Here is a 27,499-nt window from a genome sequence, read left to right as displayed (position 1 = left end):
TTTAACAAAACCCCATGGTTACATGTATCAACCCTAAGGTTAGTTTCATAGGTAAGGAAAGAGATCACCTAATTCTAAGTCCAATGGCATGTGAAATTCGTGCCTCAGGGTAGGGGGTTCCTTTCCCTATGCCACTTACGGTTTCCAGGGAAGATTTGGCACCCAAAAAATCACAACGTTCAGATGAAGCTAAGGGTACTCAGAGGTGTCCCTGGTGGTTGAACCCACACCCTCCAGTTAGCAATCCAATACTCTACCCACTGGACTACAACATTCTCATGATGTAGTTATTCTAAACTTACTCTTGGGCTAATAAAGATTATTTTAATTACTGTAAATCTTGTGTAATCATTATGCATGCCTCTTAAAGGTTTGGAAGGATGACAGAATATTGAAATTCAAGAGTCAATCTAAAAATATAAAAGTATTCAGCATTATCCAACATATTATCATGGAGTCAATATTTAAGTTCTTTTATAATCACTGCCAGTCAGTAAGAAGAATCAAATGTAAGTTGGGATGAATACTAAGTACTTGAGCAAATTCAATGAAAATTAAAACTGCATAGGATCATGGACAATAATTATAGCAACTCCAGATGTGTTGAACTTATTTAGTGTGGTTTTTTTTAAATAATGAAATATGAAAACTTGAGTGAAACCAAAATCTGGAGCAGAAGGTGTTCAATTCACTGAGACAGAATGCTAATGAATACCATTAGTTCTTGATTTAGTTCCAATCCAATTTTGGTTTCATACTGTGCAATCCTATTATGTTCAAATTCTTTGAAGTGCCAAAATTTTCATGATTTCTTTTTCCATGTTATGTTTGGCTAAAAACAAATAAAAAGCACCAACTTACTTTCCTTTGTTCCTCAAATAAAAGGTCTGCTTCTTCCTTTTCCCTGCGAAATTGCTCCTCCAGGGCAACAAGTCTCTTCTCCATCTCAGCCTTCAGGTCAATGCCCTGCTTCTCCAGCAATTCAATCTGAGCAAAATTCCAGTCCACAGTTTCTCCAGTTCCAGGAGTCTCTGCAGGAGATCCTTTGTCCCTCCTTTCTCGAGCTACATTCATCAATCAAAAAAAGAATTTTACACACTAATCCAAATCATTTCAAAAGATTTGTATACACAATTTATGTCAATGACAATGTAATTTGGACATGAAAGAACAAAAATTAAGGATTATTATCCTGCACTTCAATACTTAGCCTTAAGTACCCCTAGCTTGTTTTTGATATGTACATATATACTTGAATTTACCTCTATGACAGAATGAAATTTACATTATCATTTAGTCTAAGTTTCTGATGTTACTTCAAATTATTTGCAACTGAATATGCAAGCAGCATGCTATAGAACTACAAAGGAAGCATAGGCCACTAAGTGTAATTTTCCCTACACATATTCAAAATTTAGTCACCTTGTATTTGTTTTAAGAGCATATGCATAATTCTCACTGCTTGGCTAAATGTGTCTTATTTGAATTTAAAATTTCAAATCTTAAAGACCTGTCCTAAAATTTATATCAACTGGTGGCGTTTATATTAAGTGTGGTGGTGATGAGCATGAACCTTCTCAAATACAAACTGTTTATATTTAGCTACATTCAAATGCACACACAAATCCACCGTTGAAAAATTTCTGGCAAAAGTAGAAAGATTTTTGACTTAAAGATGAGAATATAAATAGTTCAACAAGAAAAAAGTATAATCCATGACCCATGCAATAAATACATGTTTCTCATATTTTGCACTGAAAAAAAATAGTTGACTATTATTTTAAATCAAACCCTATTCTCTCATATGCATTAATTTATGTTAAATTAACAATTGGCTGTTTAAAGTTACTATCATTATACCTTGTTCTGGATTGTTGAAGCGGAAAACATGATTTTTCCCCAAAATGACTCTGGCTCCAGTCCTGAGTATTTCAGGTGATGATATAGCCCGTCCATTCACATAGCACAAAGCCCCTTCACCAGGAATCAGTGTTATGACTCCATCCTTGTTTTCAAAAACACAGTGCTCACTAAGGATGTGAGGGCCAGAGAGTTGGATATCCTGTGGCACATTTGCTTCTGCAGAACCAACTTTTGTCATACCACCATCCTTGATGTAATACAGCAAGCATTCAGACATTGAAGGATCTTCATTTAGGTTCACAAGATGAGGTGTCTGAAATAAGCATTCATTGGATGATTAACTTCAATAAACTGTATCTTTACTAATACCAAAGATAATGGTAAAAGTGCCATAGAAGTGTTCTAACAACTAAAAAGGTCATTCATAATGAAATTTGCCCTAACAAAATATTTTCAGTTGCAATTTAATTCCATTTTAAAATTACTGAAAAACATTACAAATTAAAAATGAGTTACAGATGAGAATAAATTTTAGAAGATAGTAGATAAATATCCCAGAGGGAGAAATCATTTAGGGTAGAGGCTGAAGAAGTGTAAAAGGCAACCATAGAATGTTTGCATGGAATCATACAAGCAATTCAACAAAATCACATTAAAATAATTTTTAGGTATCAATTTCATGAACAGCCTTATTGGCTGTCAAGGATCAACTTAGCTCTGGTGTAGCATTTTTGGATAGCATCAACATTAACTTAACTTGATAATTACTTAACTCCAATGTTAAGTATTTTTCACAATAAGTTTTGTACACAAATGAGGAATTATATATTAACTCTGAAATATGTAACTTTCATGTAGTTACAGTATTAGGAGATACAACATACCTTTTTGGGTGAAAAGACACCTACTGTGTTACCATCTTCTTTTACAGCCACTCCCATTTCAGCAAATACAGCCTCTCTCTGCAGGCGTATAACTTCAGTTCTTTTCAACTTCTCCTCCCATGTTTCATTCAATTCTGCAATTCAGAAAATAACATTGAAAAAGTTACATAAGTATAATTATTGTTAAGTGTTTAAAATTTTTTATTTTGCTATTCAACTGCAATCGAACTTGAAAAATCCATAAGTGCACTAAATTGAAACATATCTGAATTAGAAGCACACATGAGGTCTTAATCAACTGTAGTTTGGTTCTCACTTAGTCCTGTGACTCAAATGGCCACTCAGTACTTATTCTTTGAAGAACATAAAAAATATCCAAGTTTCTCATATTGATGTGAAATGTGATCACATCAGTCATTTTAATTGAAACAAGTCGAGCAGAAATTTCCATAAATGAATATATCAGCTGATAATGTGAGGATTTCCCATTTTTAACCTTTTTCCAAAACATTACTAAACTACTTCAGTTAACACATTTCCTCAATAATTTTCTACTGCATAATTCCTGAAATGAACAAGAAGTATGTCTAAAGTGATTTGACTTGATCAACAACTACAATCATTTACAGCTATCCACACAATAATTTTATCAAATACGCAACAACTGCACTTTTGTTTGGCAAAAGAATGCTATGAGATTAAAATCAATATTACAGCTAGAGACTTCTGTAAACTACTCTTTGTAAGAGCATATACTGAATGAACCATGTCAAAGGCGTCTTCAATGATCTACCCTTAGAGATGAGCATCATTATGTTGCAAGAAAGAGAACAAAAGTTGATATAAGTATGCTTAGACTTACATTATCACATAAATATTTTTGGTAAAGCAATCATTAGCTTTTTAGTAATTGCCTGAGGCAGCGAGGTATTTGGAGACATTAATATTCAAAACACAGTATATTGATGGTTGGTTTCTAACTAAAAAAATATCTTTCCTAAATAAAATATTCGAATGCATAATTGGAAGGATTTTTCATCTATATTTACCAATTTACACATTTATGCATGGATTCATTTTTAGGTAACTCTGATCTTTTATGATGCCTATTATGCATACCATTCAATGAAAAATTTACAGTAATTGGATGTATTTTTATCAATTATTGAAAATAGTTCATTCATGCAGAAAGAAGTATACATATGTGAACATAAATTCACAAAATCAATGCAATACATTTTTGTGTAATATGAATATGATAGTCACTGTCATTATTTATAGACACTGATGACCAATAAATTTGTGATGTTATAATTTAACGGCCATAGTGGAACATAACATGTATAGTGGACCACTCATTGTCCTGCAGTGAGTAAAAAACATATTACATACTGTTGTGCTGTGGTAGCTAAATTTGCCAATTCTATAGGAAAATTTGCTGTAGTCTACCATACAGTCTTCCATTCCCATATTAATTATTATTATTATTAAAAATACACATGTGCTAATAGACATTGTCAGGTGGCACACAAGTCCCAAATAATTGCAAAAGATAGTACATAAAACCAGACTTCAAAACACAAATCTCTTTGACAAAACAAGTGAATCCCCATCCCATTTACAGCCATTAATCAGCAAGAAAAAAAAGATAAATTAAAAATAAAATTAAGCTATTACATATAATACATTACACCACACATCAATCAAATTATTACATATATGCCTTACATCTATTCTTAAAAGTATACACTCTGTTAGGAAAGGGCTCGAATATTTTTGCAGGTAAGGTGTTCCACTCAACAATTGTTCCATTTAGAAAAGAAAATTTTTTTTTATTTGTTCTCTGTGCCCGGCGTTTTACCTTAAATTTGTGATCATTTCTGCCTATAAAATTTGGGTTCCCCGCCTCTTTCCTAAGATCTGCCCAAGCTTTCTCCCCCTTCAGAATTCGGAACATTCCACAAAGTCTGCTTACTTTTCTTCTAGTTTCTAGAGGTTCCCAGCCCAGCGTTTCTAGCATGTCAGACACACTCTCCATCCTCCTATGCTTCCCCAGAACATATCGGGCAGCCTTTCTTTGCACCTTTTCCAGTTTTTTAATATGACCTTCTTCATGAGGGTCCCATACAGGAGAAGCGTACTCTAAAATTGGTCTTACTAGGGTCTGATAAGCCTTCTCCTTGGTTGCTCTAACGCTCCCTTTGAGGTTTCTCATTACCAAATGAAGAGTTTTGAAAGCTTTCTTATAGATGTACTCCACATTTAGCCCCCACCCTAAGTCCTTAGTTAAATATACACCTAAGTATTTGACAGTATCACTTCTAGGAATGACATTTTCTGAGAATTTATATTCCCTATTGTTTCCATTTACCTTATTGCTAAAAGTGATGGATTTGCATTTTCTAACATTAATATCCATCCCATTATTTGTCACCCAATCTGCCATTTTATTAATGTCCCTTTGAAGTTTGTCATGGTCTCTGTCATTTTCGACTTTCCTGTAGATAATACAGTCGTCTGCAAAAAGTCTAATCTGAGAATTAATATTTATTGGGAGATCATTTATATATATTAAAAACAAGAGCGGGCCAAGTACGCTTCCTTGTGGGACTCCCGATGTTACCCTTGCTTTTTCAGAATACACTTCTCCTAATTTGACCCTTTGTGTTCGACCTTCCATGAAATTTCTGACCCAAGAGATTACTCTTCCATCTGTGTGTAGTGGCAATTGGCCCATCTTAAGCATTAAGCGATCGTGGTCAACTTTGTCAAAGGCTTTTGACAGGTCGACTATTATAGCATCCACCTCTATTCCCGCATCCATAGAGTCGAACATTTCTTGGCAGAACCCTAATAGCTGAGTTTCGCAAGAGTGCCCTTTTCTAAAACCATATTGGCGACTATACAACCAATTCTCACTCTCCCACAAGTCCCAGAGATAATCAGCCATTATCTTTTCTAATAGCTTGCATACAACTGATGTCAAGCTTACCGGTCTATAATTATCAACTACTGCCTTATCTCCTCCTTTGAAAATTGGCGTAACATATGCCTCCTTCCAAGCATTTGGCAGGGCATTATTGTTTAAGGTAACATTGAATAAATGATTTATATAATTTGAAACTACACTACCACCCAATTTAAGCAAGTCAATTGAGATACCATCTGGCCCTTTTGATTTATTTGCCCTCATTTTCATAATTTTTTTATAAATTTCTGCGCTCGTCGTTTTAATACTTTTGGTATTTAATATTTTTTCGCCTCCTTGTTGACTCAGAGATGAATCTACAGGATCCTTTTTATTTACCATAACCTTAAATACACTTGCATACCAATTATTAAACGTATTAGCCTTAATTATGGCCTCAAACCAAGGGGACATTCATGAGGTATGAAGGAGCTATTTTTATTGCAAAAAACGAGCAGTAACCTGCATAACACAATAGTTATAATGAGTATCCAGGCTTTGAAAATCATAACAGGCATAAAATATGGGAACCAGTGCAATATAAACATATTTGTTTACTGGCATGAAATCAATGAAAAATGACAATGGTGTACTCAAAGCTAGTACTTTGTCAAATTACCAAGGATGTACATATTTGGAATTTGAGTATTCAATCCTTACGTGAGCCACGAGATTTCTTACTGACTACTTCATGAAGCACATTTATCATAATCTGAACCCACTGTGAAGTGGGGACATACTGTATTTGAAACATGAAGTAAACTGACCTATTTTACTAGTGTTATCAATAATTATTTACCTGCAATAAGCTTTTCACTGGCTTGAAGCTGATCCACAGCTTCCTCAGCTATCGTAGATGCAGGGGCCACTGGAATTCTTTCACCATCTCTTTTGACTACTTTCATTCCATCATCTCCTGTTGGCAAGTGTGAGGACGGGGGGAATGGGGATGATAGGGGAATGTTTTTGGGACATAAAGGAGTAAAAAAGGAATGGCATTGCAGTTGGGTGGCGGGAGTGGCACATTGAAGATTTTGGATGTTAGGTTAGAAACGAAGGGAAAAAGGAATGCAAATTAGTGAAAATAGTATATACAATGCTTGTGAAATAAAGTGATATGAGTGCCTTCTACACCCAATCAATACACTAAATTAACTGAATATCTTTAGAATCATTGAAAAAAACTGAACTTACACTCATCAAAAACACTTATGATCTAAATGACACGGATCTTTTGAACGATGCATTAAATATTACACATTTAAAAAGAATACTGAACATAGACACATGGAATAAATTACATGCGTAAAACCATGGAAAAACTCAACACATGTAGAACACATTAATGATGAATAGATAATGATGACAATAAATAAAATATTTAAAATGAATAATCTATTGAAGTATTTCAACAAGGATGATGACAAAAATTTATGGAGACAAAAAACTAAAATTCTTTCAGTCAAATATGGAACACCAATAAATGAAGTTTTCAAACAAATTAATAATTTTTTCAATGCTCTCTCATGAATGATAGCGTCAGGAATTGGATACAGCATTCATTTTTAAAAATTTAGTGCACAGGAATATTATTAATACATTAATTAGTACAACAAAGAAATAATGGCCATGCTTGACACTATAAAAAGTAATTTTATTCAGCTGGAAGCCCAAGACGAGCAGCAGTCTGCGCATAAATTGATTAAATAAAAATTGCTTTTACTTCCCTTTTATCAAAAGCTACATCAGTCAGATGATAAGAAGATGAACATTTGATGCAGGGATGAGATAAATATATAAAGGCTTGTGAGTAGCTGTAGTTATGGTGTGGACTCTTGTGTTTAAATATGAGGCATTTCAAGTACGTAAATCACCAATGTATGTTGATAAAACAACATGCTATAAAGATTAATCCATAATTTATTAGATTCATTCTCTTACTTAACACCTACGGGGGCAAAAGAAGAACTTCCTACATATTTCAAACATCACTCAAACTAACAAATCACTACTCATTATGATATGCCAGAAAAGGTGTTCCATCTAACTGTGAGATGACAATATATTTTCAGACATGGGCATGATGCATAATATATTCAGCTGTAAGATATAGCACCTAAACTTAAATAAAAAGTCCGAATTAATATAATTCATATATTTTAACCCATTTTTTGGGACCATTGAGAACATTAAAGGGATCAAATTTTTTTAATAAGAGCCCTTTTCGGCCAGAGTCAATCTGAATATCTGGAATAATTTTTTAATCTACCTATTTATGAATGGCAGAAAGATATCAAAGCCAGTCTCATGACTGCCGACAAACTTTGATTTACTCACATGGTGCAACCACTAGCATATAAATAAATCTGTGGGTGCATTTTAGTGCTATGGTTTAAGTTTAGGGTAATAGATTTCACCCAACTTAAAAAAAAACAGTGGCTAACTTTACATTTTCTCCCTGCTGCCAAGATTACTTCAAATTAATACCTCCAGCATGTTTTTCCATTAGCTCTCTCATACATAAAATCGTCATATGTGTACGCTGGTATCTATTTTGCAGAGGCATTTAAGGCAAATTTGTGTTGGTATAAAGCCACTTTGACACTGAGTATCAAATTTACTTATTTGGCTTTTAGACAAGGGAAGATTCATTACCTCCAGGTCTCAAAATAGTAAATGAGAAGGCAAGGAGGATTTCATCATTTTCAGCTCAGATGATAGCACAAAAAGGCATCCCCGTCCAGTATACCACAGATTGCTTCACAAATGAATCTAGGTTTTCCAGTGACCACTGGTACACATTTCTATTAAAAAATTGCTCAGATAGAACAATGTCAAAGCTGATAAATTTCAGAAAAATGGTTGAGCTATTATCACTAAGAACATTAAGGAAACACCAGCTAGTTTTAAGTTAAGAGCTTTAGTGGAATTTTCCATTTAGTTTGCTCGGATTTATATAAGTATCCAGTCAAGTTTATACTTTCAACCTGGTCAGGTAATACAGGTAAATTTATGTGCTATCAAGAGTAGTAATTACACATTTTCATTCATTTTTTTATCATTTGTTACAAAATTGACTACATACATATATGAGTTTTACAAATCAACCAATGGTCCTACATGGCAAAAATTTGTCATATGCATCACTAAAATCCATAATTCAAAAGTGTTTTAACAGAATAAAATTTTGGTGAAAAATAAAGGTGAAAGTATTATAAAGCTCCAGGATCATTAACTATTTTCAATCAATAGCAATTAACACATGTGTATACTTTCACAGTTTTTAAAAATGGAAAACCTTCATTATGAAGATGCAAAAAAATTTGATAGAACTCAGAGCCATTCCTTCTCATCATAAACTACACAACCACAGTGATGTAATATTAATAAAATACATTATTGGACTTATTATCCCACAAGTTTGAAAATCTCAGTGCCTCGTGCCATATTTTCATCATAAGTGAAATATCTCATATTTTCCATTTCTTTAAAAGTCATAAAAAAAATGATAAATGCATTTCGGTCAGGACCTACCATACATTCAATTCGTGAGGAGAAAGAGGAGAGGGGACAGTGGATTGGAAATCAAAATGAATGTGATCATGATATTATCACACCATTTTCTTTAGATGATACATTAACTGAGCTTACAGCTAATAACCAGCTGCCATTAGCTCTTTGGAATGTACATTTAATAACTTTCCATCATCTAAATGATAAAAATCCATAGAAACCTTTATTTCCTGTAAGCAGCTTAGCTATATTGAAAGCAAAATAAAACATAATCACCCTGTTTTTCTTAAAAAAATAAAATAATATTATAGTGCTGTCAATTTACATACTTTTCTCCTTCTTTACAACTTTGGTTTTACAATCATCATCTGAGTAATGGCAGGAATTTTTCCAACAAAAAATCTTAGAATTCTTATTTAATTTAATGATTCCAACTTTTAACGCTTACCCTGACAACTTGAACATTTTCATGAATGTTCCTGACTATATGGCTGGCAAAATCTGAATATTTTTTTTTCCAAGCAATTGCCCTCATAAAGTATGAGTTGTATTCATTGTATACGTAGGATCCTGGAGCTAGGAGGGTACTCATCAGAGAGTGATGGTTGAATCATAATGCCAGTGATTTTTCATACAAAAAATGCCTTCTGAACTACAATCTGCCTTCATCTGAATTTACTATCATAGGAGATTTATTAAATATATATTTTGGTTAGAGAGCATAAAGCCTAGAGTATAATAAAATAAATATCACGCAATATTCTTTCATTTCCACGACAATATTTCTCATGTCTCAGGCACTATCCAGTGAAGCAAGATAATGACATTTTGTCAATTTTGGTGAAGCACATAAAATACAAGCAAGTAATGAAAAATCAATTCACCATAGAAATGAAATCACTCTCTAGTGAAATCATGTAACCCTAATTAACAGCAAAATGCTGAAAAATAATATGATGTTTTTTCTTAGTCTTGGCTATCAGTCCATTTTGCAATGCCGATGGCATGTTGAGGGCTCAAACGTTAGCAATTGAAATTATTTTAATAGCACAACATTTTTTTTAAGTGAGCTAAATCTGAACCAATTTAGCAATCAATGGAATTTAATTGCCAATCTGTTTGTAAAAAATTTGCCTTTACAGTGAAGCTGGTAAAATTACACTCAGAGAAATTATGAAAAAATATATGAAAAATTCTAGACAGATCTTCCAGCCTAAATATAGCATATACCCATAAGGACTATCTTTTTGATAGTACAATATGATACATTATAAAAGTAGTACGTGTACAATTTAATCACGCATTGACACACATGAAAAAAAAAGAAAGGAAATATTTTTTTCTGGTGAAAGGCAGCTCAATACAACAGCAAGAGATTAAATTGTAAATTTTGCAAACACAATAAAATGTGAAGTTCATAACTTGCCAATAAAGAATGTGGTCAAATTCCTTTTATTATAATAGATATCCATAATTAAATCTGTTGCTCTACACAAAGAAAGTTGGTCATTTTGTCTCATGGTTACAGTCCCCACCAAGTTAATTAGGTACTTATCAAAGGTATTTAAGTGACTGACAAGAAACTTACAATGACTTCTTTGCTATGCAGGAATTCTGTAAAACCTACTGAAAATCTGAAAAATTGGAATGAACTAAATATGGGATTATCATTCATTAGCAATATCAAAATTAAGTCTGATTAAGGATATTTAATAGGAATGAAAATATTATGTTGCAATGGAATAATGCCATAATTCAATTGAAACATTACTTGGTACAATCTATTTTTTAAAATCTTTATCGACATATTACTACAGGCCTCAATTTATCAATCATTTCGATATTTGGGTTCCTACAGATTTGTTATATCAAGGTGTTACCATTTGTGATTTTGAATAGCAGATGATGATTATTGATCTTTTACCAACACATCATGAGATGAAAAACTGAGGTTATGACAACATTAAATTCAAGGCAAAGCCATGTTTGGTATGATAGGCAATATCATGATCAATTGATCCAAAGGCAGAGTACATTTATATGTGATGTTTGCCAAAAGCAATGGTTGATGGAACAAAAATGCATGATGGACCTGTTAAAGGCTTGCAAACTACTTCGACCACACAAAGCACAGCCATAACTTTAATACCATTGAAAAAAAAATTGGGAAAACTCTCAATACATGATTTTATCATGAGTGGAATTTGCAAATAACTCACGGTGCAGGGGAAGAATGGGTAAGCCTAGACATCACATATTACAGTAGAAAGCCAAAAGCCACTTTTCGTAATATTTCTAAAAAGAACTAAATGGTATAAACAGGGGAAGTGAAGTGAAACTTTAACATACACATTGAGCTTAGAGCCTTGGCTGTTGAATAGATCCAGATACTTGGGAGAGTGGGATACAAGTAAATAAAACTGCTATAAGCAAGAAATTAAGAGAATAACGCATAAAACACAAAGAGGTCAGAATTTAATTCACCAATCCTGGTCTGAAAAAGTTTCACCACACCATCTGAAGGTCAACCAAGGAAAAATTATGCAGCAAAGAAGCCATTATTATTGCTGTTTCATGAGATAATTTACTTACTATTATTGTTCTCTTTCTTTTCATAAAGGACTTTACCATCCGGCCCTGGGCAGGAATGATAGGGGGGAAAAAATACAGGGTGTAATGAAACATGTCTCTTTCACTCTCCTGAAGTCTTACCAAAGTATAGTAATTGCATGGAACAGCATCTTCAACTAAAGTACATACTTCATTTTACACTCTTATACACAGAGAGCATTAGTAAAATCTATGCAGTGGTTTGGGAAGGACCAGTGTCTAGCTTAGCTTATTTTAGCACTCAAGAGCATTATCAAAAGAGATTGAATAATCAAAGCATTTTAATGTTTTGCGACTTTAAGACCAACTTTTATTGATCACACTTTCATGATAAAATATTTACCAAATTCCTTAAAGAAAAATTATGATAAGACAGCAATTTTAAAGATATAATACACACCTTCCTGAACTTCAATACCCTCTGCTTTGAGTAATTCACGCAAACGCTGAATTTCCTCCTTGAGCTCACGGATCAGCTTAGCATTGGCATCCTCATTGACCACAGCCTTGCATACTATTTGTTTGGCACGATCAGCATACCTAGAAATTAAAAAAGTCACATATTAGAGATGAAATGAGGAAAACTGTATTAAACACTGGACTATAAAATTGAGGTTTTGCTTCAATGGGTGTAAGGATTCCAACATGGCTTCTTGCAAGAATGATGCTATCATGGAAAAGTTTTTTCAAGGATGTACGAAAAAGTATGAAGTCAAGATCTTGTGGTATCATTCTGAGAAGTAGGGCTATGGAATGCCTCAATACAACATGGTATAAAATCTGAAAAAAATAGCGCACCATGATAGCATTTGTGGGCTATGGGTTGCACCATTTTGGAAGGGAGGGCCAGTCCAAATGTCATCAAAATGCTGCCATTAGTGCACCAAAGTTAAACAACATGCACACTTTCGTAAACAACTGTCAAAATAGACATATAATAACAGATTTTAGGAGTTTAAAATTATGTATTTCTAAAGTCTTGAGTTCTAATTCACTGCCTGTTTCACATTCCAGAATCATCAACACCAATATATGCACAGAGTTATAGATGCCCAGGAGAATGATTTGGGTACTGAATAATATGCAAATAAATAGAATTTACAATATACTACTGGAGGAAATAGTACAAGAGGCATGGGAAGAACTGAGATAAAAATGAAAGTTGGCAGGGAATCCGTAGAATCAGTTACATTTGCAGTTGATCAAGTTTTAGTTAGCCAGTCAGCCAAGGGGTACAACCATTGCTAAGTCCATTAGAAAATCAGTGTAATAGGTATGGGGGAGAATTAAAGCAAACAAAACAGTTATTAGAAGGATTTCAAGATGGAAGAAGGCTATGTTAAATGCTAAAATTGGAGGGAAAAAATAAGAGTAGGTGGAACACCGTATCTATCTTGGAACTATTTTGGATTAAGACAGTCACATTAGTACGGCCACCAGAAGAAGAGCTCCATCCAGCAATAATGATGCTATAAAAAGCATTAGTAAAATCCTTAAAGCAGTGTATATAAGTGGAATGAATATATGACATTAAATTATTGTTCCAGATCCAAATCTTTTACAAGAAAGAGGGAGTTGATGATAGGGACGCTTAAGGAAGCAGGATGTGTAAGGATGTTAAGAAAATATTATTAAAAATATTGATAAGGAGTGTAGTTTTGAATGGTGAGGAAAAAGTCCCTAAAGTGAAATGATGGGCATGGACTGAGGACTTTTGAGATAAGGGTCCGTAGAAGGTTCGAAAAAGTAAAATGGATCACAAGAAAAACCAATGAAGTTGACAGAGGGAAGGATTTTAAGCAAGTGAAGTAAGGTGGGAAAAGAATAGGTATGTTGGACAGAATGAAGGGATATAGTAACTTTTTGGAATTGAAGGACAGTTTAATGTATTGTGGGGTGTCAGGTTGTGTCAGCATAAAGTTGGGAAGTGTAGCAAAGATCAGTTTGTCATCCAAACACTATCTAAAATGGTAGACTATCAAAAATAAAAATAATACTTTACATCATACCTCAATGTAGAGAGGGTTTCATCATAGTTGATGTCAGCAGGGCTTATGGCAGCAATCATAGCAGTTTTGGAATTACCACCAAGATTTTCCCTCAAAAGCCATGTCAGCACAGAGTCTCGATAGGGAATGAAATCAGCCTTTTTCTTTTTCTTGGTTGCCTTCATATAAAAATTGTATAAAATGCAAAGGTAAAAAATAAATATTCATTTTATTAATCAATATGCATATCTTGAAATATTTTTCACTGTCAGAGTTCCATAGGACTCGAGAAAAATCGAGTAAGTTGTAATCTATTAAGTTAAAACGAAATTCACAAGTTAACCTGGAATGAATCGAATAAGTTTTAATCCAGTGAGTTAAAATAAAATTTCACAAGTTAACCTGGCATGCTCTAAAGGATTCTAAGAATTCATGAATTTCTTCAAGAGACTGTTTTCTTGCAATACATGTATATCGGCAAGGTTGAGTTGCATGAGTTATTGCCATTTCAGTCTAGAAATTCAAGCTTATAATTCTCTCCATTATTCATAGTCAGAATTTTGGGAGGATTGCATGGGGTCAATCTTCTCCAGGGCCAAATAATTTACATTATATTATGTCACAGTACGGGTCAATTACCTGAATAAGGTGATTTGTTGTGTTGGATTATGTGCGTAATTTACTCATTGCTTTGACCAAAACTGCTATTGTATAAATATTTTGAGTATCAAAATGTTTCCACCTAAATTTAATATACTTAAATAATGACCCGACTATATATTTGTAAAAGTGGGAAGCTTTCCCATGAACAACAAGATCATTATTATTCTTTAGGAGGGGATATCACCTACTCGCAGTATTTTCATTATTACTCAACTTATATTAAATCAGTTAACTGGCTATAAGACAATAAATAACAATGCTTCAAGTTATAATCAATATAGTAGTGGGAAAATTCAAGACAGTTTTGGTAAACATATGGAGATGAACCAGGAAGTCTTTTTCCAACAAAAGAACATAAATACTATTTATTAATATTTGTTCACTTAAACAACTCTGGCTAAAGCAATCACCAAACTGTATTGGTTAAGTGACATTATACTGAATATCTGATACCATGATTATGAAGTTTTACTCATTTGGTAATTATAAAAATTTGGGACATGTGAATGCTATGGAAATGGAAATGCTATGGAATCAGAGAGTTATTACACTGAAGTGATACTTTCAAAGTGAAAATGGACTGAAATGTAGTAGTGAATAAAATTTCAATTCATCAGCTCTCATTGTTCTCATTTTTATTCTTTTTATAAACTCTTGAATGTCTGATCATCCAAGTAATATATTTTTAGCAATCAATTGAATAATAATCCTTATCAGATAGACTATGATAGATATCATCATAGAGTACAAATACAGAAATAAATAATGACATAAAGCAAATAAAACTATAATATGCCAAGAGATATATAGATAAGTACCATTTTTAATATTCAGGATACTATGAAAAAGAATATCCGAATGCATATATGATTACTATGATAATATGCCCCTTGAACTTACAATGAATAAAAAGGAAATTTTTGTATATGAAAAGTATATAATAGTTTGGCAGATAATGTACAACAACAAAATTAACCAAGACTTTTGTAAAATGGCTCACATGAAATAAATAAAAATATATCCATGGTACCATTATTAACAGTGGCAAATAAGATGTGTTCATAGACTTTTATGATGAAGGTAAATATTCTAAATCTGAGAAAGACACTTTGAATTTGTTTCTATAACATCAAGGGTTATTATTTTATCATATTTTAATATAATGGAGCTTTATCAATGTGTTAACAATAGCAGTCGGGTAAAAGTTGGATATGAACAAATTCTCTTATTCATGGATTATACAAAAGTAAACTACTATAAAGTAGATTATTATATAGCCTTAAATGTCCATCAAATCTAGATAAGCACAAATAATTTAGCGCTTACCGACTGATTCCAGGGATGGCATGGGAGGAAAAAGTATGCAGAAAACAAATTAAGCACCAGCATAGTAACTAGCTTAATACATGTATTTCTATTTCTATATGTACAGGCACAAGCTAAGGTTTAATTTCTAGACAAATCAGGATGAACTAATAGACAGTAAATGCCTCTGGCATTTAATTAAAATCAGCATATGATGTTTTTCTGTCTGAAATTTTCTATACTCAATGACATGAACCTAGAGCATCGATTTTACAATGGTGAAACTTTTCTTATATTGTCCATGTTAAAATGCTTCTAGTGCATCTTCATTCATAATTTTAAAATATTAAATATGTTTGAGGTCAGTCAATTGCCTTTGCTTCCATGCCATATGGTAATGTGAATTTATTAAATTCTGGAAATGGGTCAGTTTCTGGTCTTATAGCATAAGGCACAAAAGAGAGGGTACGACAAGGTTCTCGCATAGGTGCAATCATAATGAAACATGATTTTAGTCATAATCAGACTATGTCATACATTTTTAATGCACTTCCCTAAATCACGTAAAACACAGTTATCAAAACAAAGGTTGATTTGAAAGGTGAGGGTAAAGCTTCACCTCAAAATTGATTGTCTTAAGATAAGTATAATCCAAATTTCATCTTTGCATTTTGATTCATTATTTAGTGATTTTGATGATTTTTCCAAGTGTTTCAAGTTATTTATTTTCTGCGGTTAAACCATTTTCTACACAAACCATCTGAAAGATTTATAGAATTAAAAATGAAAATTTTTATGATTACTCTGTGAATGACTTTTATTATTATTAATGGTTAAATTAACTCTGAGGTAATAACCTAGGAGTAACTTCAAGAGCTATGTGAGTTCATTTATAAAGATATATTCATTTGTTTTGGGATTGTGCACATGAGTGAATTATGCTAGCCTGAAAAAGATGTCAACTTTTTAGTCTGGTGGTCAACTTTTTACAAGGTATGAAGAAGCACGTGCTACAGGTTGGTCAACTACCTATCCAGGGACACAGTTACCATTTGTAGGCCACCCAAAGGGATTTCTGACATATTTACTGAGCAAGTCATGTCCTCAAAAACCTTTATCTATCTAAAAGTGCAACTGGGAAAGAATCACCAAATGCCTCTCACATCCACTTTTTAAAGTAACACATAATTTTGAAAATGATTTCAAGGCCTGTCTAAGAGGAAATGATAACTTACTAATCCTAAAAGGTTCCTTAGCCAAGGACAAGCACATAAAGAACTGAAACCACTGGAAAATTAAATAAATAAATACCAACAAACACTATTAAGTGAAAGGAAATTAATGAATTGGATGAGTAATTAAATACATCAGCAAGTGATATGGCACTAGCACATGAGCATAAATGTTTCTGTTAATCTAAGTATGTATGTAGAGTTATGATAGCAATGATGAAAACCTGGAAAGCTTATGTTTATCTAAATTGGGGTAGTAAAAACACCAGTATGTGTCATAAATATTGTTTATCATTTTGAAAGTAAAATTAGGAAATATTCAAAATTACCGCAGAGCATATGAGGCACCACATCTTTTGCACCACAAAAACCCAAAACACCAAAACCAGGGTAAATACTTTATTTTTCCTTCCATAACATTACCTTTATATTTTATTGGGAAACCACCTAAAAGGTATGCATTAAGGAGTTTTCATTGTACACTATGCTATAACAAAATGTCATTAAAATAGTTGCAGCTCATTTATTAGACTAGGGCTACATATTTATTCAAATAGTTATGTAGAGAATAAATTTAGTGTACTCACAATTTCTGCTAAAGCAGAGATTACTTTTCCAAGAGTGGTCAAGCTTTTGTTGATGTTAGCACCTTCCTTGAGTCTAGTACCCTTGGCTCCTGTTGAGTCAGCTCTTTCTGAGCCAGCCAAGTCAACCAAAGAAATTTTGCTTACCTAAAATAAAATAAATCTCCTTAGACATAAATTACAAAACATTCCATATCTTGCTAGGTGTTTACTATTATTTATCCTTTATTCAGTTACCTTATGCAGGGGGATTTGCTGGAGACAGACACTTACAATGAAGGACCCTTAAACCCAAATTCTAAGTAAAGGAAAGTAAGTATCATACAACATTTAATGAATGATTGAAAAACATATCATTATTACTATCAGATAATTTGTGAAAAGAGCAATAAAATGAATCCTTCTGCAAAACAACATGGATTATTATTTGAAAATCAAAATTAAATTGCACCTAAATGAGAAAAGAATAATTTGTGAGCAAATAAGGAGTATGCTGTGGTTGTGACAAGCACAAGAGACTGTTTGATCAGTGATATTATCAAAAGAATAATTTTCATCTTCAATTGGAAAATACATATAGGTCTTCATATAAAAATGTGGAAAATTAACTTGGCAGAGGGAAGAAAAGTAATACTTCACATGTGTCATTATAGCATATAATCAAATTTTTTATGTGTTCAAAGTCATCTGCAAATTATTATACACAGGTACAAAATTAACAACAATGAAATTATGGTGAATGATGCCAGTTCTGTCAATACACATTTTCAATGGATGTAGGTGTTACCCATTTTGTTTACAATAGCTATTGTGATGACAAATGATTTCATATACATTTACAAAAGAGCCCAGATCAACTTCCATAACACAGCCTATTGTACATCATTAGCTTTGCAGATGACTAATTATGGATATCAAGAGTGCATCATAAATTCTCTACGATTGTCTTTGACAAAACATAGAGCATGTACTTCGGTGAAATATTTAAAAAATGTGAAGTACAACAAAATACTGCCCCCAAGGAATAGTTATAATAACATATTGCTGTGATACCGTGCATCTTGGAAGAGGGGACTTTGCATGCAGTTCCCGAAAGGCCTGAGAAAATGAATGCCTAACAGCAATGAACGCCATCAAAACAAATCATTTATATGATATATATCAAGAAATAAGATTGTGAAAGTTCCTCTAATTATTTTTTTTTAAACATAGCTGGTCATGAAAACTAAGTTGAACTGGTATTTGGAAATCAATTACCATGACAATTTGTCATGAATTTCATCGTTATCCATCAAAAAACAGTCGTGAGTCAAAGAATAGAAACAAGAACAAATTGACGGCAATGAGATGTGCAAGAGAGAGGGGAAGGTAAGGGAGGGTAAGCATGGAAGGAGTGGAGAGGAGGGGATGATGGTAGTAGGCAAGGGCAAGTGATTCGCACATGTATGGTAGAGAGAAACCCTTGGGGTGGGCTGTGCACCTTACATTCACTTCTCACCCCTAACATTTTTGCCCCTGCCGGATTCTACTAAGTCAGCTCCCCCAACCACTATGAGACTAAGCAACACTTTCAAGTTTGCCTTTTTCAGGAAGAGATCCATACACATAAACCACCCTTTCAACCATTTCAGTGACTTGGGATATCTATTCCTTGATGAGCATATTGTTCAGGTGCCACAAGCTTTGGTTTAGTTTGTAGGTAACTGATGTTAGGCATTTGGATTTCAAGCCCTTAAAACCATTTTTATTCATCATGTATCATGATTTTTTTATTATTATGAATCACTTAAGAATGAAGAATTCATCAAGTAAGTACAATGACAAAATATTCCATCCAAACAAAATAAATTGAATTAAAAATAAAATAAAATTTCAAGATGCATGATAAAATTACCTTCCATTTTCAGAATCAACACAGCAGAAATATGCAAATATATTAAACTCTTCTATTCATCAAAATTATTTACCAAAAAAAGGCTAAATAACAGCTCATGAGAAACTTTAAGGGAGACACAACATGCTCATTTGCTTACTTTTTCAGTGGATAAATCTGTTATCACATCATGCCGCCTTTGAGTGAAGAAAATTGTAAATACTGCATGGGAACGGCTGGATGTCTCATTCATATTTGTTGCAGCGACAGTCCTGAAAAAATTAATCATATCTTAGTCGCAATTATTGTTGAAAATAAATCAAGAGCTAAATAAAAAATGGACAACTTCAAATTTTTCCAACATCATTTGCCATATTTTTCCACTGAAAGGAGGCATTCAGGTAAAATGAAGACAAGTAAATAATATTCCAAATTGCAGGAATTCATAAGATATAAACTGTGAATTTTTGCAGATAACAAATTAAATTGATATTTACCTTCTTTATTTGTATACTATTATTTTTTCGACACAAAATTCTTTGCTAAAAGGCAAAAATGACTTGAAATTGCTTTATCAAAACTATTTCAAACAGATGATATTCTTACTAATATATTAAATTTACGAAAAATCGGAGAACTTATGGGAAAATTTAGTATCCTTATAATATGGTACAACATATGGTAATATTCTGAGTGTTTCATAGTTTTTCAAAAAATTTTTCATCTTTATATGATTTTAGGTTTGGTAATTACAATTTACAAAGAATTTTTTGACAACATGCATTCAGGTCTACATTAATTTGAAATTATGCTGTCATATTGAATACAAGGTAGTAGCAAAATATCATCATAACATTGCTATATACTTGTTCATCAAGAAAATAATGAAGCTATATCACCCCATATAAAGGTGCACCCAAAGGAAGAGGGCAAGCTTTGCTACCTCTATGCACATCACATGTTTAAAAATAATAGCTATTGTGTAAACATAAAAATTAGAATTGAAAGTTATTTATAGTGACCAAGAATGCATGAGTGAGTTTGCTTAAGTTTGAAACTCCCAGAAAACTTGAAGCATCTCCCAACTTTTCCCTACCAAGCAATACAATTCTTTGTTGATCATCTGAATTCCATAATTTTTCTAGACTAAAAAAATTGTATGATATTAAATTTTATAATTTCCAGGTTATATGAAATATTTTTACAAAGATACATACCTGGCTTTGTTTCCTTCATCAATCAGGTCATGGATATCTTGGAAAGATGTCACAGCAAGTTTTGAGAGGTCTTCTACATATGGTCCAAGTAGTGGATGCTCTCTAACACGGAGATTCCCTTTGTTTTTAGGATTCAGGAGATCACGAACACGCTCACAATATATTTCCATGTAGCTCACCTTAATAAAGAAAAAATAGACATCAAACCAGATATCATGATGATTTTGATTTATATAAATAACTTTCTCTTTATCCAACATTTATGCCAGAGATTTTACTTAACTCACCTCCACAGAATACTTAAGTTCATCAGATGTGTTGTCTCGAATCCTATTGAAAAGATCCTTGCAAATTTGAGGGATAATGCCTTCTTGCCCATCCTCCTGTTTGCCCATCATGGTATAAGATTTGCCAGCACCTGTCTGTCCATAAGCAAATATGCATACATTGTATCCTGTAAATAAATTGAAAGGTGTTATGAAAAAGAAGTGATTGATAAAAAACTGAAGATGCCATGTTAACTCATTAGAGTAAAATCATATGTATTAACTGATTGGCTATTCCTACATAATAGGTTGAAAAATCATCATAAATCAATATTAAAACTTGCCTTTATGGTATTCTGCAGGTTTTTTAATAGCTTACAAACATATATCACCTCACACAACTTCAAACTGAACAATTTTGCTCTTGAACATACCATATAGTAATTTCATAATAATTATTACTGTTAATCAATGAAAAAGGAATTCCTCTAAACTATGCTGACATAGTAAAATAAAATTATTTACATGAGAATAGCACTAAACCTGTCAGAAGAAACAATTATCATATAATAATTTCCACAAGAACATTTATAACAACATTTATATTTTATCATTGGTGCATATTATGAAATGATATCAGCAGTGGCATAAAATTAAATAGAAGTGATGATTGGGAGTACTCTAATTTGATGAAACAAGATTTGGTAAATGATAAATCTGAATATTAAAATCCATTTCATCCCTTGTATTTTGTGTGCCGTTTTCCCCAAGATAATGATTAGGAATCATAATGAAACAAATGATTCATCAATAGTAAAATTAGTAATATTTGAAATTATCTAGAATGACTGCAAGAATTAAAAATCAAACTAGACCATTAAAAAGACAGACATAATGTCTTCATACGTTATTTATCCTTACTTACCTTCAAATGCATGCTCCAGCATTTCTTCACCAATATCTTTGTACACCATAACTTGGGATGAAAAATCAGAATCATTGGGCTGCAAGATGAACATGAATAATGTTTAGTAAGCGTCTTATGCCAAGTTTTACAGAATAAATTAAAGTTTCATATAAAAAGATTCTGATTATCCTTTAATCTTATAAGGAAACAATTTATGTGTTGGCCACATGCTCATCATTCAATGCATTACATTCAAGATAAGACAATTTTCTGTTTTAATATGCAGTCATTAAAATATTTATTTGGTAGTCGTGTCCATCCAAAAACCTACCTTAACTGGTAGATTACCTTAGAATAATAATGCAGTCATTTTTAATTTACAATCAACTGAAGATTTTTAAATAACATCCAAAATATTTGAAAATGGGCATTTTATTACCAATTCTTTTATATTATGCTATATTTCCACTGTTTCCCCTGACATCACTTTTAACTTATTAGCCCACTTCTCCAACTATCCCAACTTTTTTCAATCATACCATAATAACAAATCTGGAATTCCCGATTAAGATGCTTTAGATAGTCACTTATATGTCAACCAGATTTTCAACCATCAATGTTAGATGCTTCCTTCACTTTAAACTGTGCTTAATTTAAAAACGTTTGTTTAATACATCAGCCTAATTATTTTATGACTTAACTTCCAGAAAAAGGTAGGCTCATAAGAAGAAGGGAACTTCTTGATTTCTACATTAGCTACATGAATGGAGAATAATTAATAATAGGTATTAAATATTTGATCTAATAAAGAGCAAATAAAAACAAAATACAATGTCTAGTTTAAAATCAAGTTCCACTTAACCATAGCTGAAAAGGTTGGTGTTATGACTAATTCATCTATGACTGTCATTTGCTAAACAATTAAAATTATTTTGATGCATTTATAGCAATAGTGACTGAAGGTTGAATTGAACTGATCTACATATGATATTTTGATGCATTTTAGAAATATTACTCTCTCTATCTCTGCCTTCAGTTTACCCTCTCTAATCTAGGGGAAAAAACCTACATTCCGGGAACAGTACACAAGATTAAACAACCCAAGAGACTTGCAGTGATAAACAGAGTGCGGGGCTTAAATCCAGACAAGCACACTTTTCCTTGAATGAGATTTCCTTGCCGGATTAGTGAAACCTTCCCCAGACTTCTCCGAAGAATTATACTTAGCCACAATATCATAAACAGTTGATCTGGGGTACCCAAAGAATCAAACTATTTCAAAATATAATGCCCAGTGCAAACACTTTCAATAATAGCGCCTCTTTGATTGTACTCCACACTTGTACATAACATCTCCACCATTTAGAGATTATGACCGTTAACTAGATGCCTATAGCTTTCAAGAATGCCAAACTCGACCTCCAGCAATTATGATAAGGCAGGAAATTCAAATTGAAATTTGCCCAGATCCAAGCATTGGATCCTGTATGTAAGCATCACTGAATGATAATTAAATTGTATCAGAAAGATGCACTAAAATCAAGAATCAACTTATGAAATATCAACTATTCATCTTATTACCATTAAATCTACTATTATAACTAAAACATCACTGATATCAATCGAAAATATTCAACTAATCAGATGAATATCATATTTTGAATCATGGCATCATTGAATGTAGTATAAATTTCTAAGTACCTAAGTAAGCACAGCCTCATCTGTACTGGAATATCCATACCATTGTTTCATAATCTTTTAATTCATAAATCAGTCCACTTTCAAAATCTAAAAAAACTAAAACTAAACAATCACTTTACCATTAAAAAAATATTCAAGGAAGAAGACATCAATCAACCTGTGCAAACTAATCTGCAATATCTATCTACTAAATGGATGTCATTCATCTTTAAAATTTCTGAAGAATGCAAAGAAAATAAAAAAGTAGATGCATAAAATATACATAAGATAATACATGGATGTGAAACTTTTTAAACCATTAATCTGATTACACATGCATTGTGTATCTTTGTTAAAGATTAACCAAGGGAGGGAATTTCAAAATGAGGTGAAGTCGGACTTTGGATATGCCAAGGAATACTATGCTATACAAATGCTATCTTATTCCATGGCCTTCTTGCAGATAAGATAATATAAAATGATCAACTGGAACAAAATGCTTACTATTTGGAAAAGTATAGGAGTTTATTTCCGAGCGTATTTCAGGGCAAAAAAGTTTTGATTAAATCTGGCCTCCAGAGAGATGATTAAAGAACAAGGAAGTAAGAAATTAATAAGTACTTTTACCCATCATTTTGATTAATTCTATCAATGAATCAATAAATAAACTACATGTAATGGTACACATTTTGCATCCAAAGAGAAAAAAAACCTTGTTTTCAGATGATTTAACTTAAGTGGCAGTAAAATATTCAAACTTGAATTTGTTTAAAAAATCTGACTACTAATGTAAACTTACATCATGAGACCAATAGGAGTAATCATAGTTGAAGCTTTTAGCTGCATCCTTGGTCCCTGGAGGAGCTTTGGGGTTTATAATACCTGAAAAGGTAGACAAGAAAATGTAAGATTGAACAACTGAAAAGAGTATCTTCTACTACTGTTAGTGCTACCAATAACTCAACCACAGACAAGTTTCAGAACATTATGAACATTTACAAAATCTTATTTATTTTAAAAACACACCCAGCCAGATTTAGGTATTTAATCTATCACTAGTAATTGCTAGTGAAAGGTCCAATTAAGTCACTACTATCCACATTCTTTTATGGCTTTAAGAACTATCAACCCGAATCTTATTATTTCCAAGTCCAGCATTCTAATTATCCTGGTCCTTCATCTACAATGCTAAAATCCACTGATGTACTAAATGATCTCATGAAAACATACTCTCCTATTATAAATGTGTCTATTCTACTGCATATACTCTTTAATGAATTACATATATTAAGAAATGTTTATGCTACTTTAAAACTGTTCATGTTATTCACTGACATAAAGCTTGGACCAAAAGAGTCTAGCATTAAATATTACCAACACTAAGGTGCAGTATTAAGAGAAGTGTATGAAGCTCAAAATAAGTTCCGGAAAATCCTCTTGATATCCTTCCACTACTGATATGCAATAAGTGTCACATCCAATACCCGCCATTCATGATGATTATAAATTACATATAAACATTCTTTTATCCAATCGCTAAGCTTTTCTCAGATGAAAGCATGAATTTTTTCATATAGATTACCACCACATAGGCGAAAATGAAAAATAGATGCTGGGATAATTTGAGAGATGCATATGGTATTGCATAGAGCCTAACACTCCCTTAAATGATGACTATATTAATAAGTAAGCTGTTTCTTCTTTTAAAAGATATACATCTTATTTTATTTTTGTATTTAAGTCCATGCCAACTATGGCTCCATGGAGAGCCTTCATAATCTTTGGATTCAAAATTCATCATGGAAGATTTGGGTTAAATTTTGTTTTAGTGAAAGCAAAGGTTAGGTATTGATTGGCTCTTTCTACACCTACCTACTTCATTTAAAGTAATAAATGAAAATTCTTAATTCATATTGTCCCCTCCCTATGTAACACATAACAGGATAACATTTTATACTAAATTTCATAAATAATTCAGCTTATTTTTCCACATTGTACTTCTTACTACAACTTAGGCTTTTATACACAATTTCCCAACAATCATTCTTGTAATTGATTTTATCATAATACATTTTTAGAATACTTGTCATAAAGCAATTTTCAGTTTTTAGGGCTAGCATATAGATCTATCAGCAGGTTTAATCTCAATCTTCTCTCTATAATCCACAAAATTACGTGGAAATCATGAGTTTGTTTTCAAATTGATCTCATTAAGATAAATATTTCATTAAGGCAAATATTTAACCAATATAATATGCAGAGGCTTGATGCTTGGAAGCTATCAAGATATCTCCTATTAAGAAAAATGAAGGATTACAGTTTTCTTGACTTCTAGAAAAAGGGATAAAATGCAGAGTATATTGACAGCTTTCATGAATTACAGGTAATTTACTTCCACCTAAAACTGTAAAAAATATTAAAATTTTGTGACTCAAAAACAGCAACAAACCATACATTCTCCATGCAAGGATGCATAAATGTGCCTGAATTCAGGTAACTCAGTTTATAACTACTACCTTTCAAAGTTAACAACATAGCAACATGATGCAACATAGGCAACATGATGCAATCCCTTGAAAGTGAGGGTCCGCTTAAGCAGAAAGTGCATTCCAGGGATAGTGTACCTGGAATACAGGCACTGCTGAAGCTGTAAAATGAATTCCCTATATAGCACTGAGACGTAAGAATTACTATCAAAGGGGATCGAGATGGTGCGGGGGCTAACGTACTGGGTTCCCACCCAGAGGGCCCGGGTTCAAATCCCGGCAGTGTTGAATATTTATCAGAGGTATCTCGATCCCTACTTGAGGTGCTTTGTGGAGGGCACTTTGAGTTAGTACGCCGTCCGTCGGATGGGACGTTAAGCTGTTTACCCCTTGGCGCCTTTCGTAAAGAGTAGGCTAATGCCGACGCCGGGTTTCTCTCTACCCTTCATCCTTTCCTGTCCATCCCCTATGGCGCAAATGACCTCAGCTGTCGGTCGCCTCCCCTAAATACTACTATTACTATCAAAACTTTTTTTAACGTGAAAAATGAGCAAAAATACTGAAATTCCTCATATAATGCTGATTATCAAGCCACATTAATCATCCTCTTTTAAATACGGCATTTTATCAACTTAAACACGCCGTCAATTACAACAGTCAAACTTCAATCGTTAATGACTTTCGGTAGAAAAAATACGAATACGCCAGATGTGTATCTAATTCACAACCATCGAGATACGTTCCGATTATAATGAGATTTATGCAAAAGATTTCAGTAAGTAAGTAAATACAGGAGTACTGGCTAATAGAGGGGATGCCATTCATATATCTGAAGTCTGATTTTGGACCATTTTAAGCAGGTATTACCGGCAAAACAAGGTCAAAGAAAAAATTGACCTTGATAAATGAGTCAGAGACAATGAAGGGGGAAGGCATGGCGAGAGAATAAAAGTCCGGCTTCTGCAATAGCCTATCGACGGAAGACAATATCCCTCGCTTCGACGAAAAGGAGAAACGTGGGCGCATGGGGATCCAGGAGATCGAAGGAGAAGGCAGATGGGGTGGGGTGGGCAATACCGAGCGCCCACCCCCCTGCAGTGCGGGCGGTAGCCCACCGCTATACGCTGCGTGCACCCGAGATCACCAATCACCGAGCGCCACCCCTCCACGCTCGCCAATGCTCATGTCGTTCGCAGGGAATCTTCCTTGTACGTACTCTATAAGATAAATGACGGCTGGAGGAGGCTTTCCGCATACCAGATATGGGACAAGAACAGATGCGCGTGAGATGTCGACGTATCATACGCGATAATAATTCTTATCTGGTGCGTGGCTTACGCGCTTTCACATGCACTAATCAGTGAGATTATTTATTTCCACACAAATAAATAAATTTTAGAATCAATTATGATTAGATGCATTGTATTTCACACCGTGATTTATCGAGCGATTTCGTAAGT

The 27,499-nt window shown here is 33.1% G+C and overlaps 1 protein-coding gene across 10 annotated transcripts in view; it reads right to left on the bottom strand.

Moving 5' to 3' along the window:
- unc-104 (kinesin family member unc-104) overlaps positions 1–27,499 on the bottom strand; it is a 152,485-nt gene that overhangs the window by 58,709 nt on the left and 66,277 nt on the right. For 6 of the 10 annotated variants that reach the window (XM_071582675.1, XM_071582676.1, XM_071582682.1 and 3 more), the window contains exons 3-15: positions 24,353–24,435; positions 21,892–21,970; positions 20,988–21,154; positions 20,701–20,879; positions 19,644–19,755; positions 17,614–17,757; positions 13,848–14,005; positions 12,239–12,378; positions 11,821–11,865; positions 6,515–6,688; positions 2,748–2,881; positions 1,861–2,176; positions 862–1,064 (exon numbers count right to left, since the gene is read on the bottom strand). In XM_071582675.1, coding sequence (XP_071438776.1) covers positions 862–1,064; positions 1,861–2,176; positions 2,748–2,881; positions 6,515–6,688; positions 11,821–11,865; positions 12,239–12,378; positions 13,848–14,005; positions 17,614–17,757; positions 19,644–19,755; positions 20,701–20,879; positions 20,988–21,154; positions 21,892–21,970; positions 24,353–24,435 — 1,934 coding nt within the window. The remainder of the gene's footprint in view (positions 1–861; positions 1,065–1,860; positions 2,177–2,747; positions 2,882–6,514; positions 6,689–11,820; positions 11,866–12,238; positions 12,379–13,847; positions 14,006–17,613; positions 17,758–19,643; positions 19,756–20,700; positions 20,880–20,987; positions 21,155–21,891; positions 21,971–24,352; positions 24,436–27,499) is intronic. The other 4 variants (XM_071582678.1, XM_071582679.1, XM_071582680.1 and 1 more) reach the window with 4 other exon arrangements.

The sequence above is a fragment of the Hetaerina americana genome, unplaced genomic scaffold (assembly GCF_022747635.1).
Source record: "Hetaerina americana unplaced genomic scaffold, ioHetAmer1.1.p SCAF_12, whole genome shotgun sequence".
Taxonomy (NCBI): domain Eukaryota; kingdom Metazoa; phylum Arthropoda; class Insecta; order Odonata; family Calopterygidae; genus Hetaerina; species Hetaerina americana.
The sequence above is the reverse complement of the archived record's forward strand: the minus strand, read 5'-3'. Positions and strand labels throughout refer to the sequence as shown.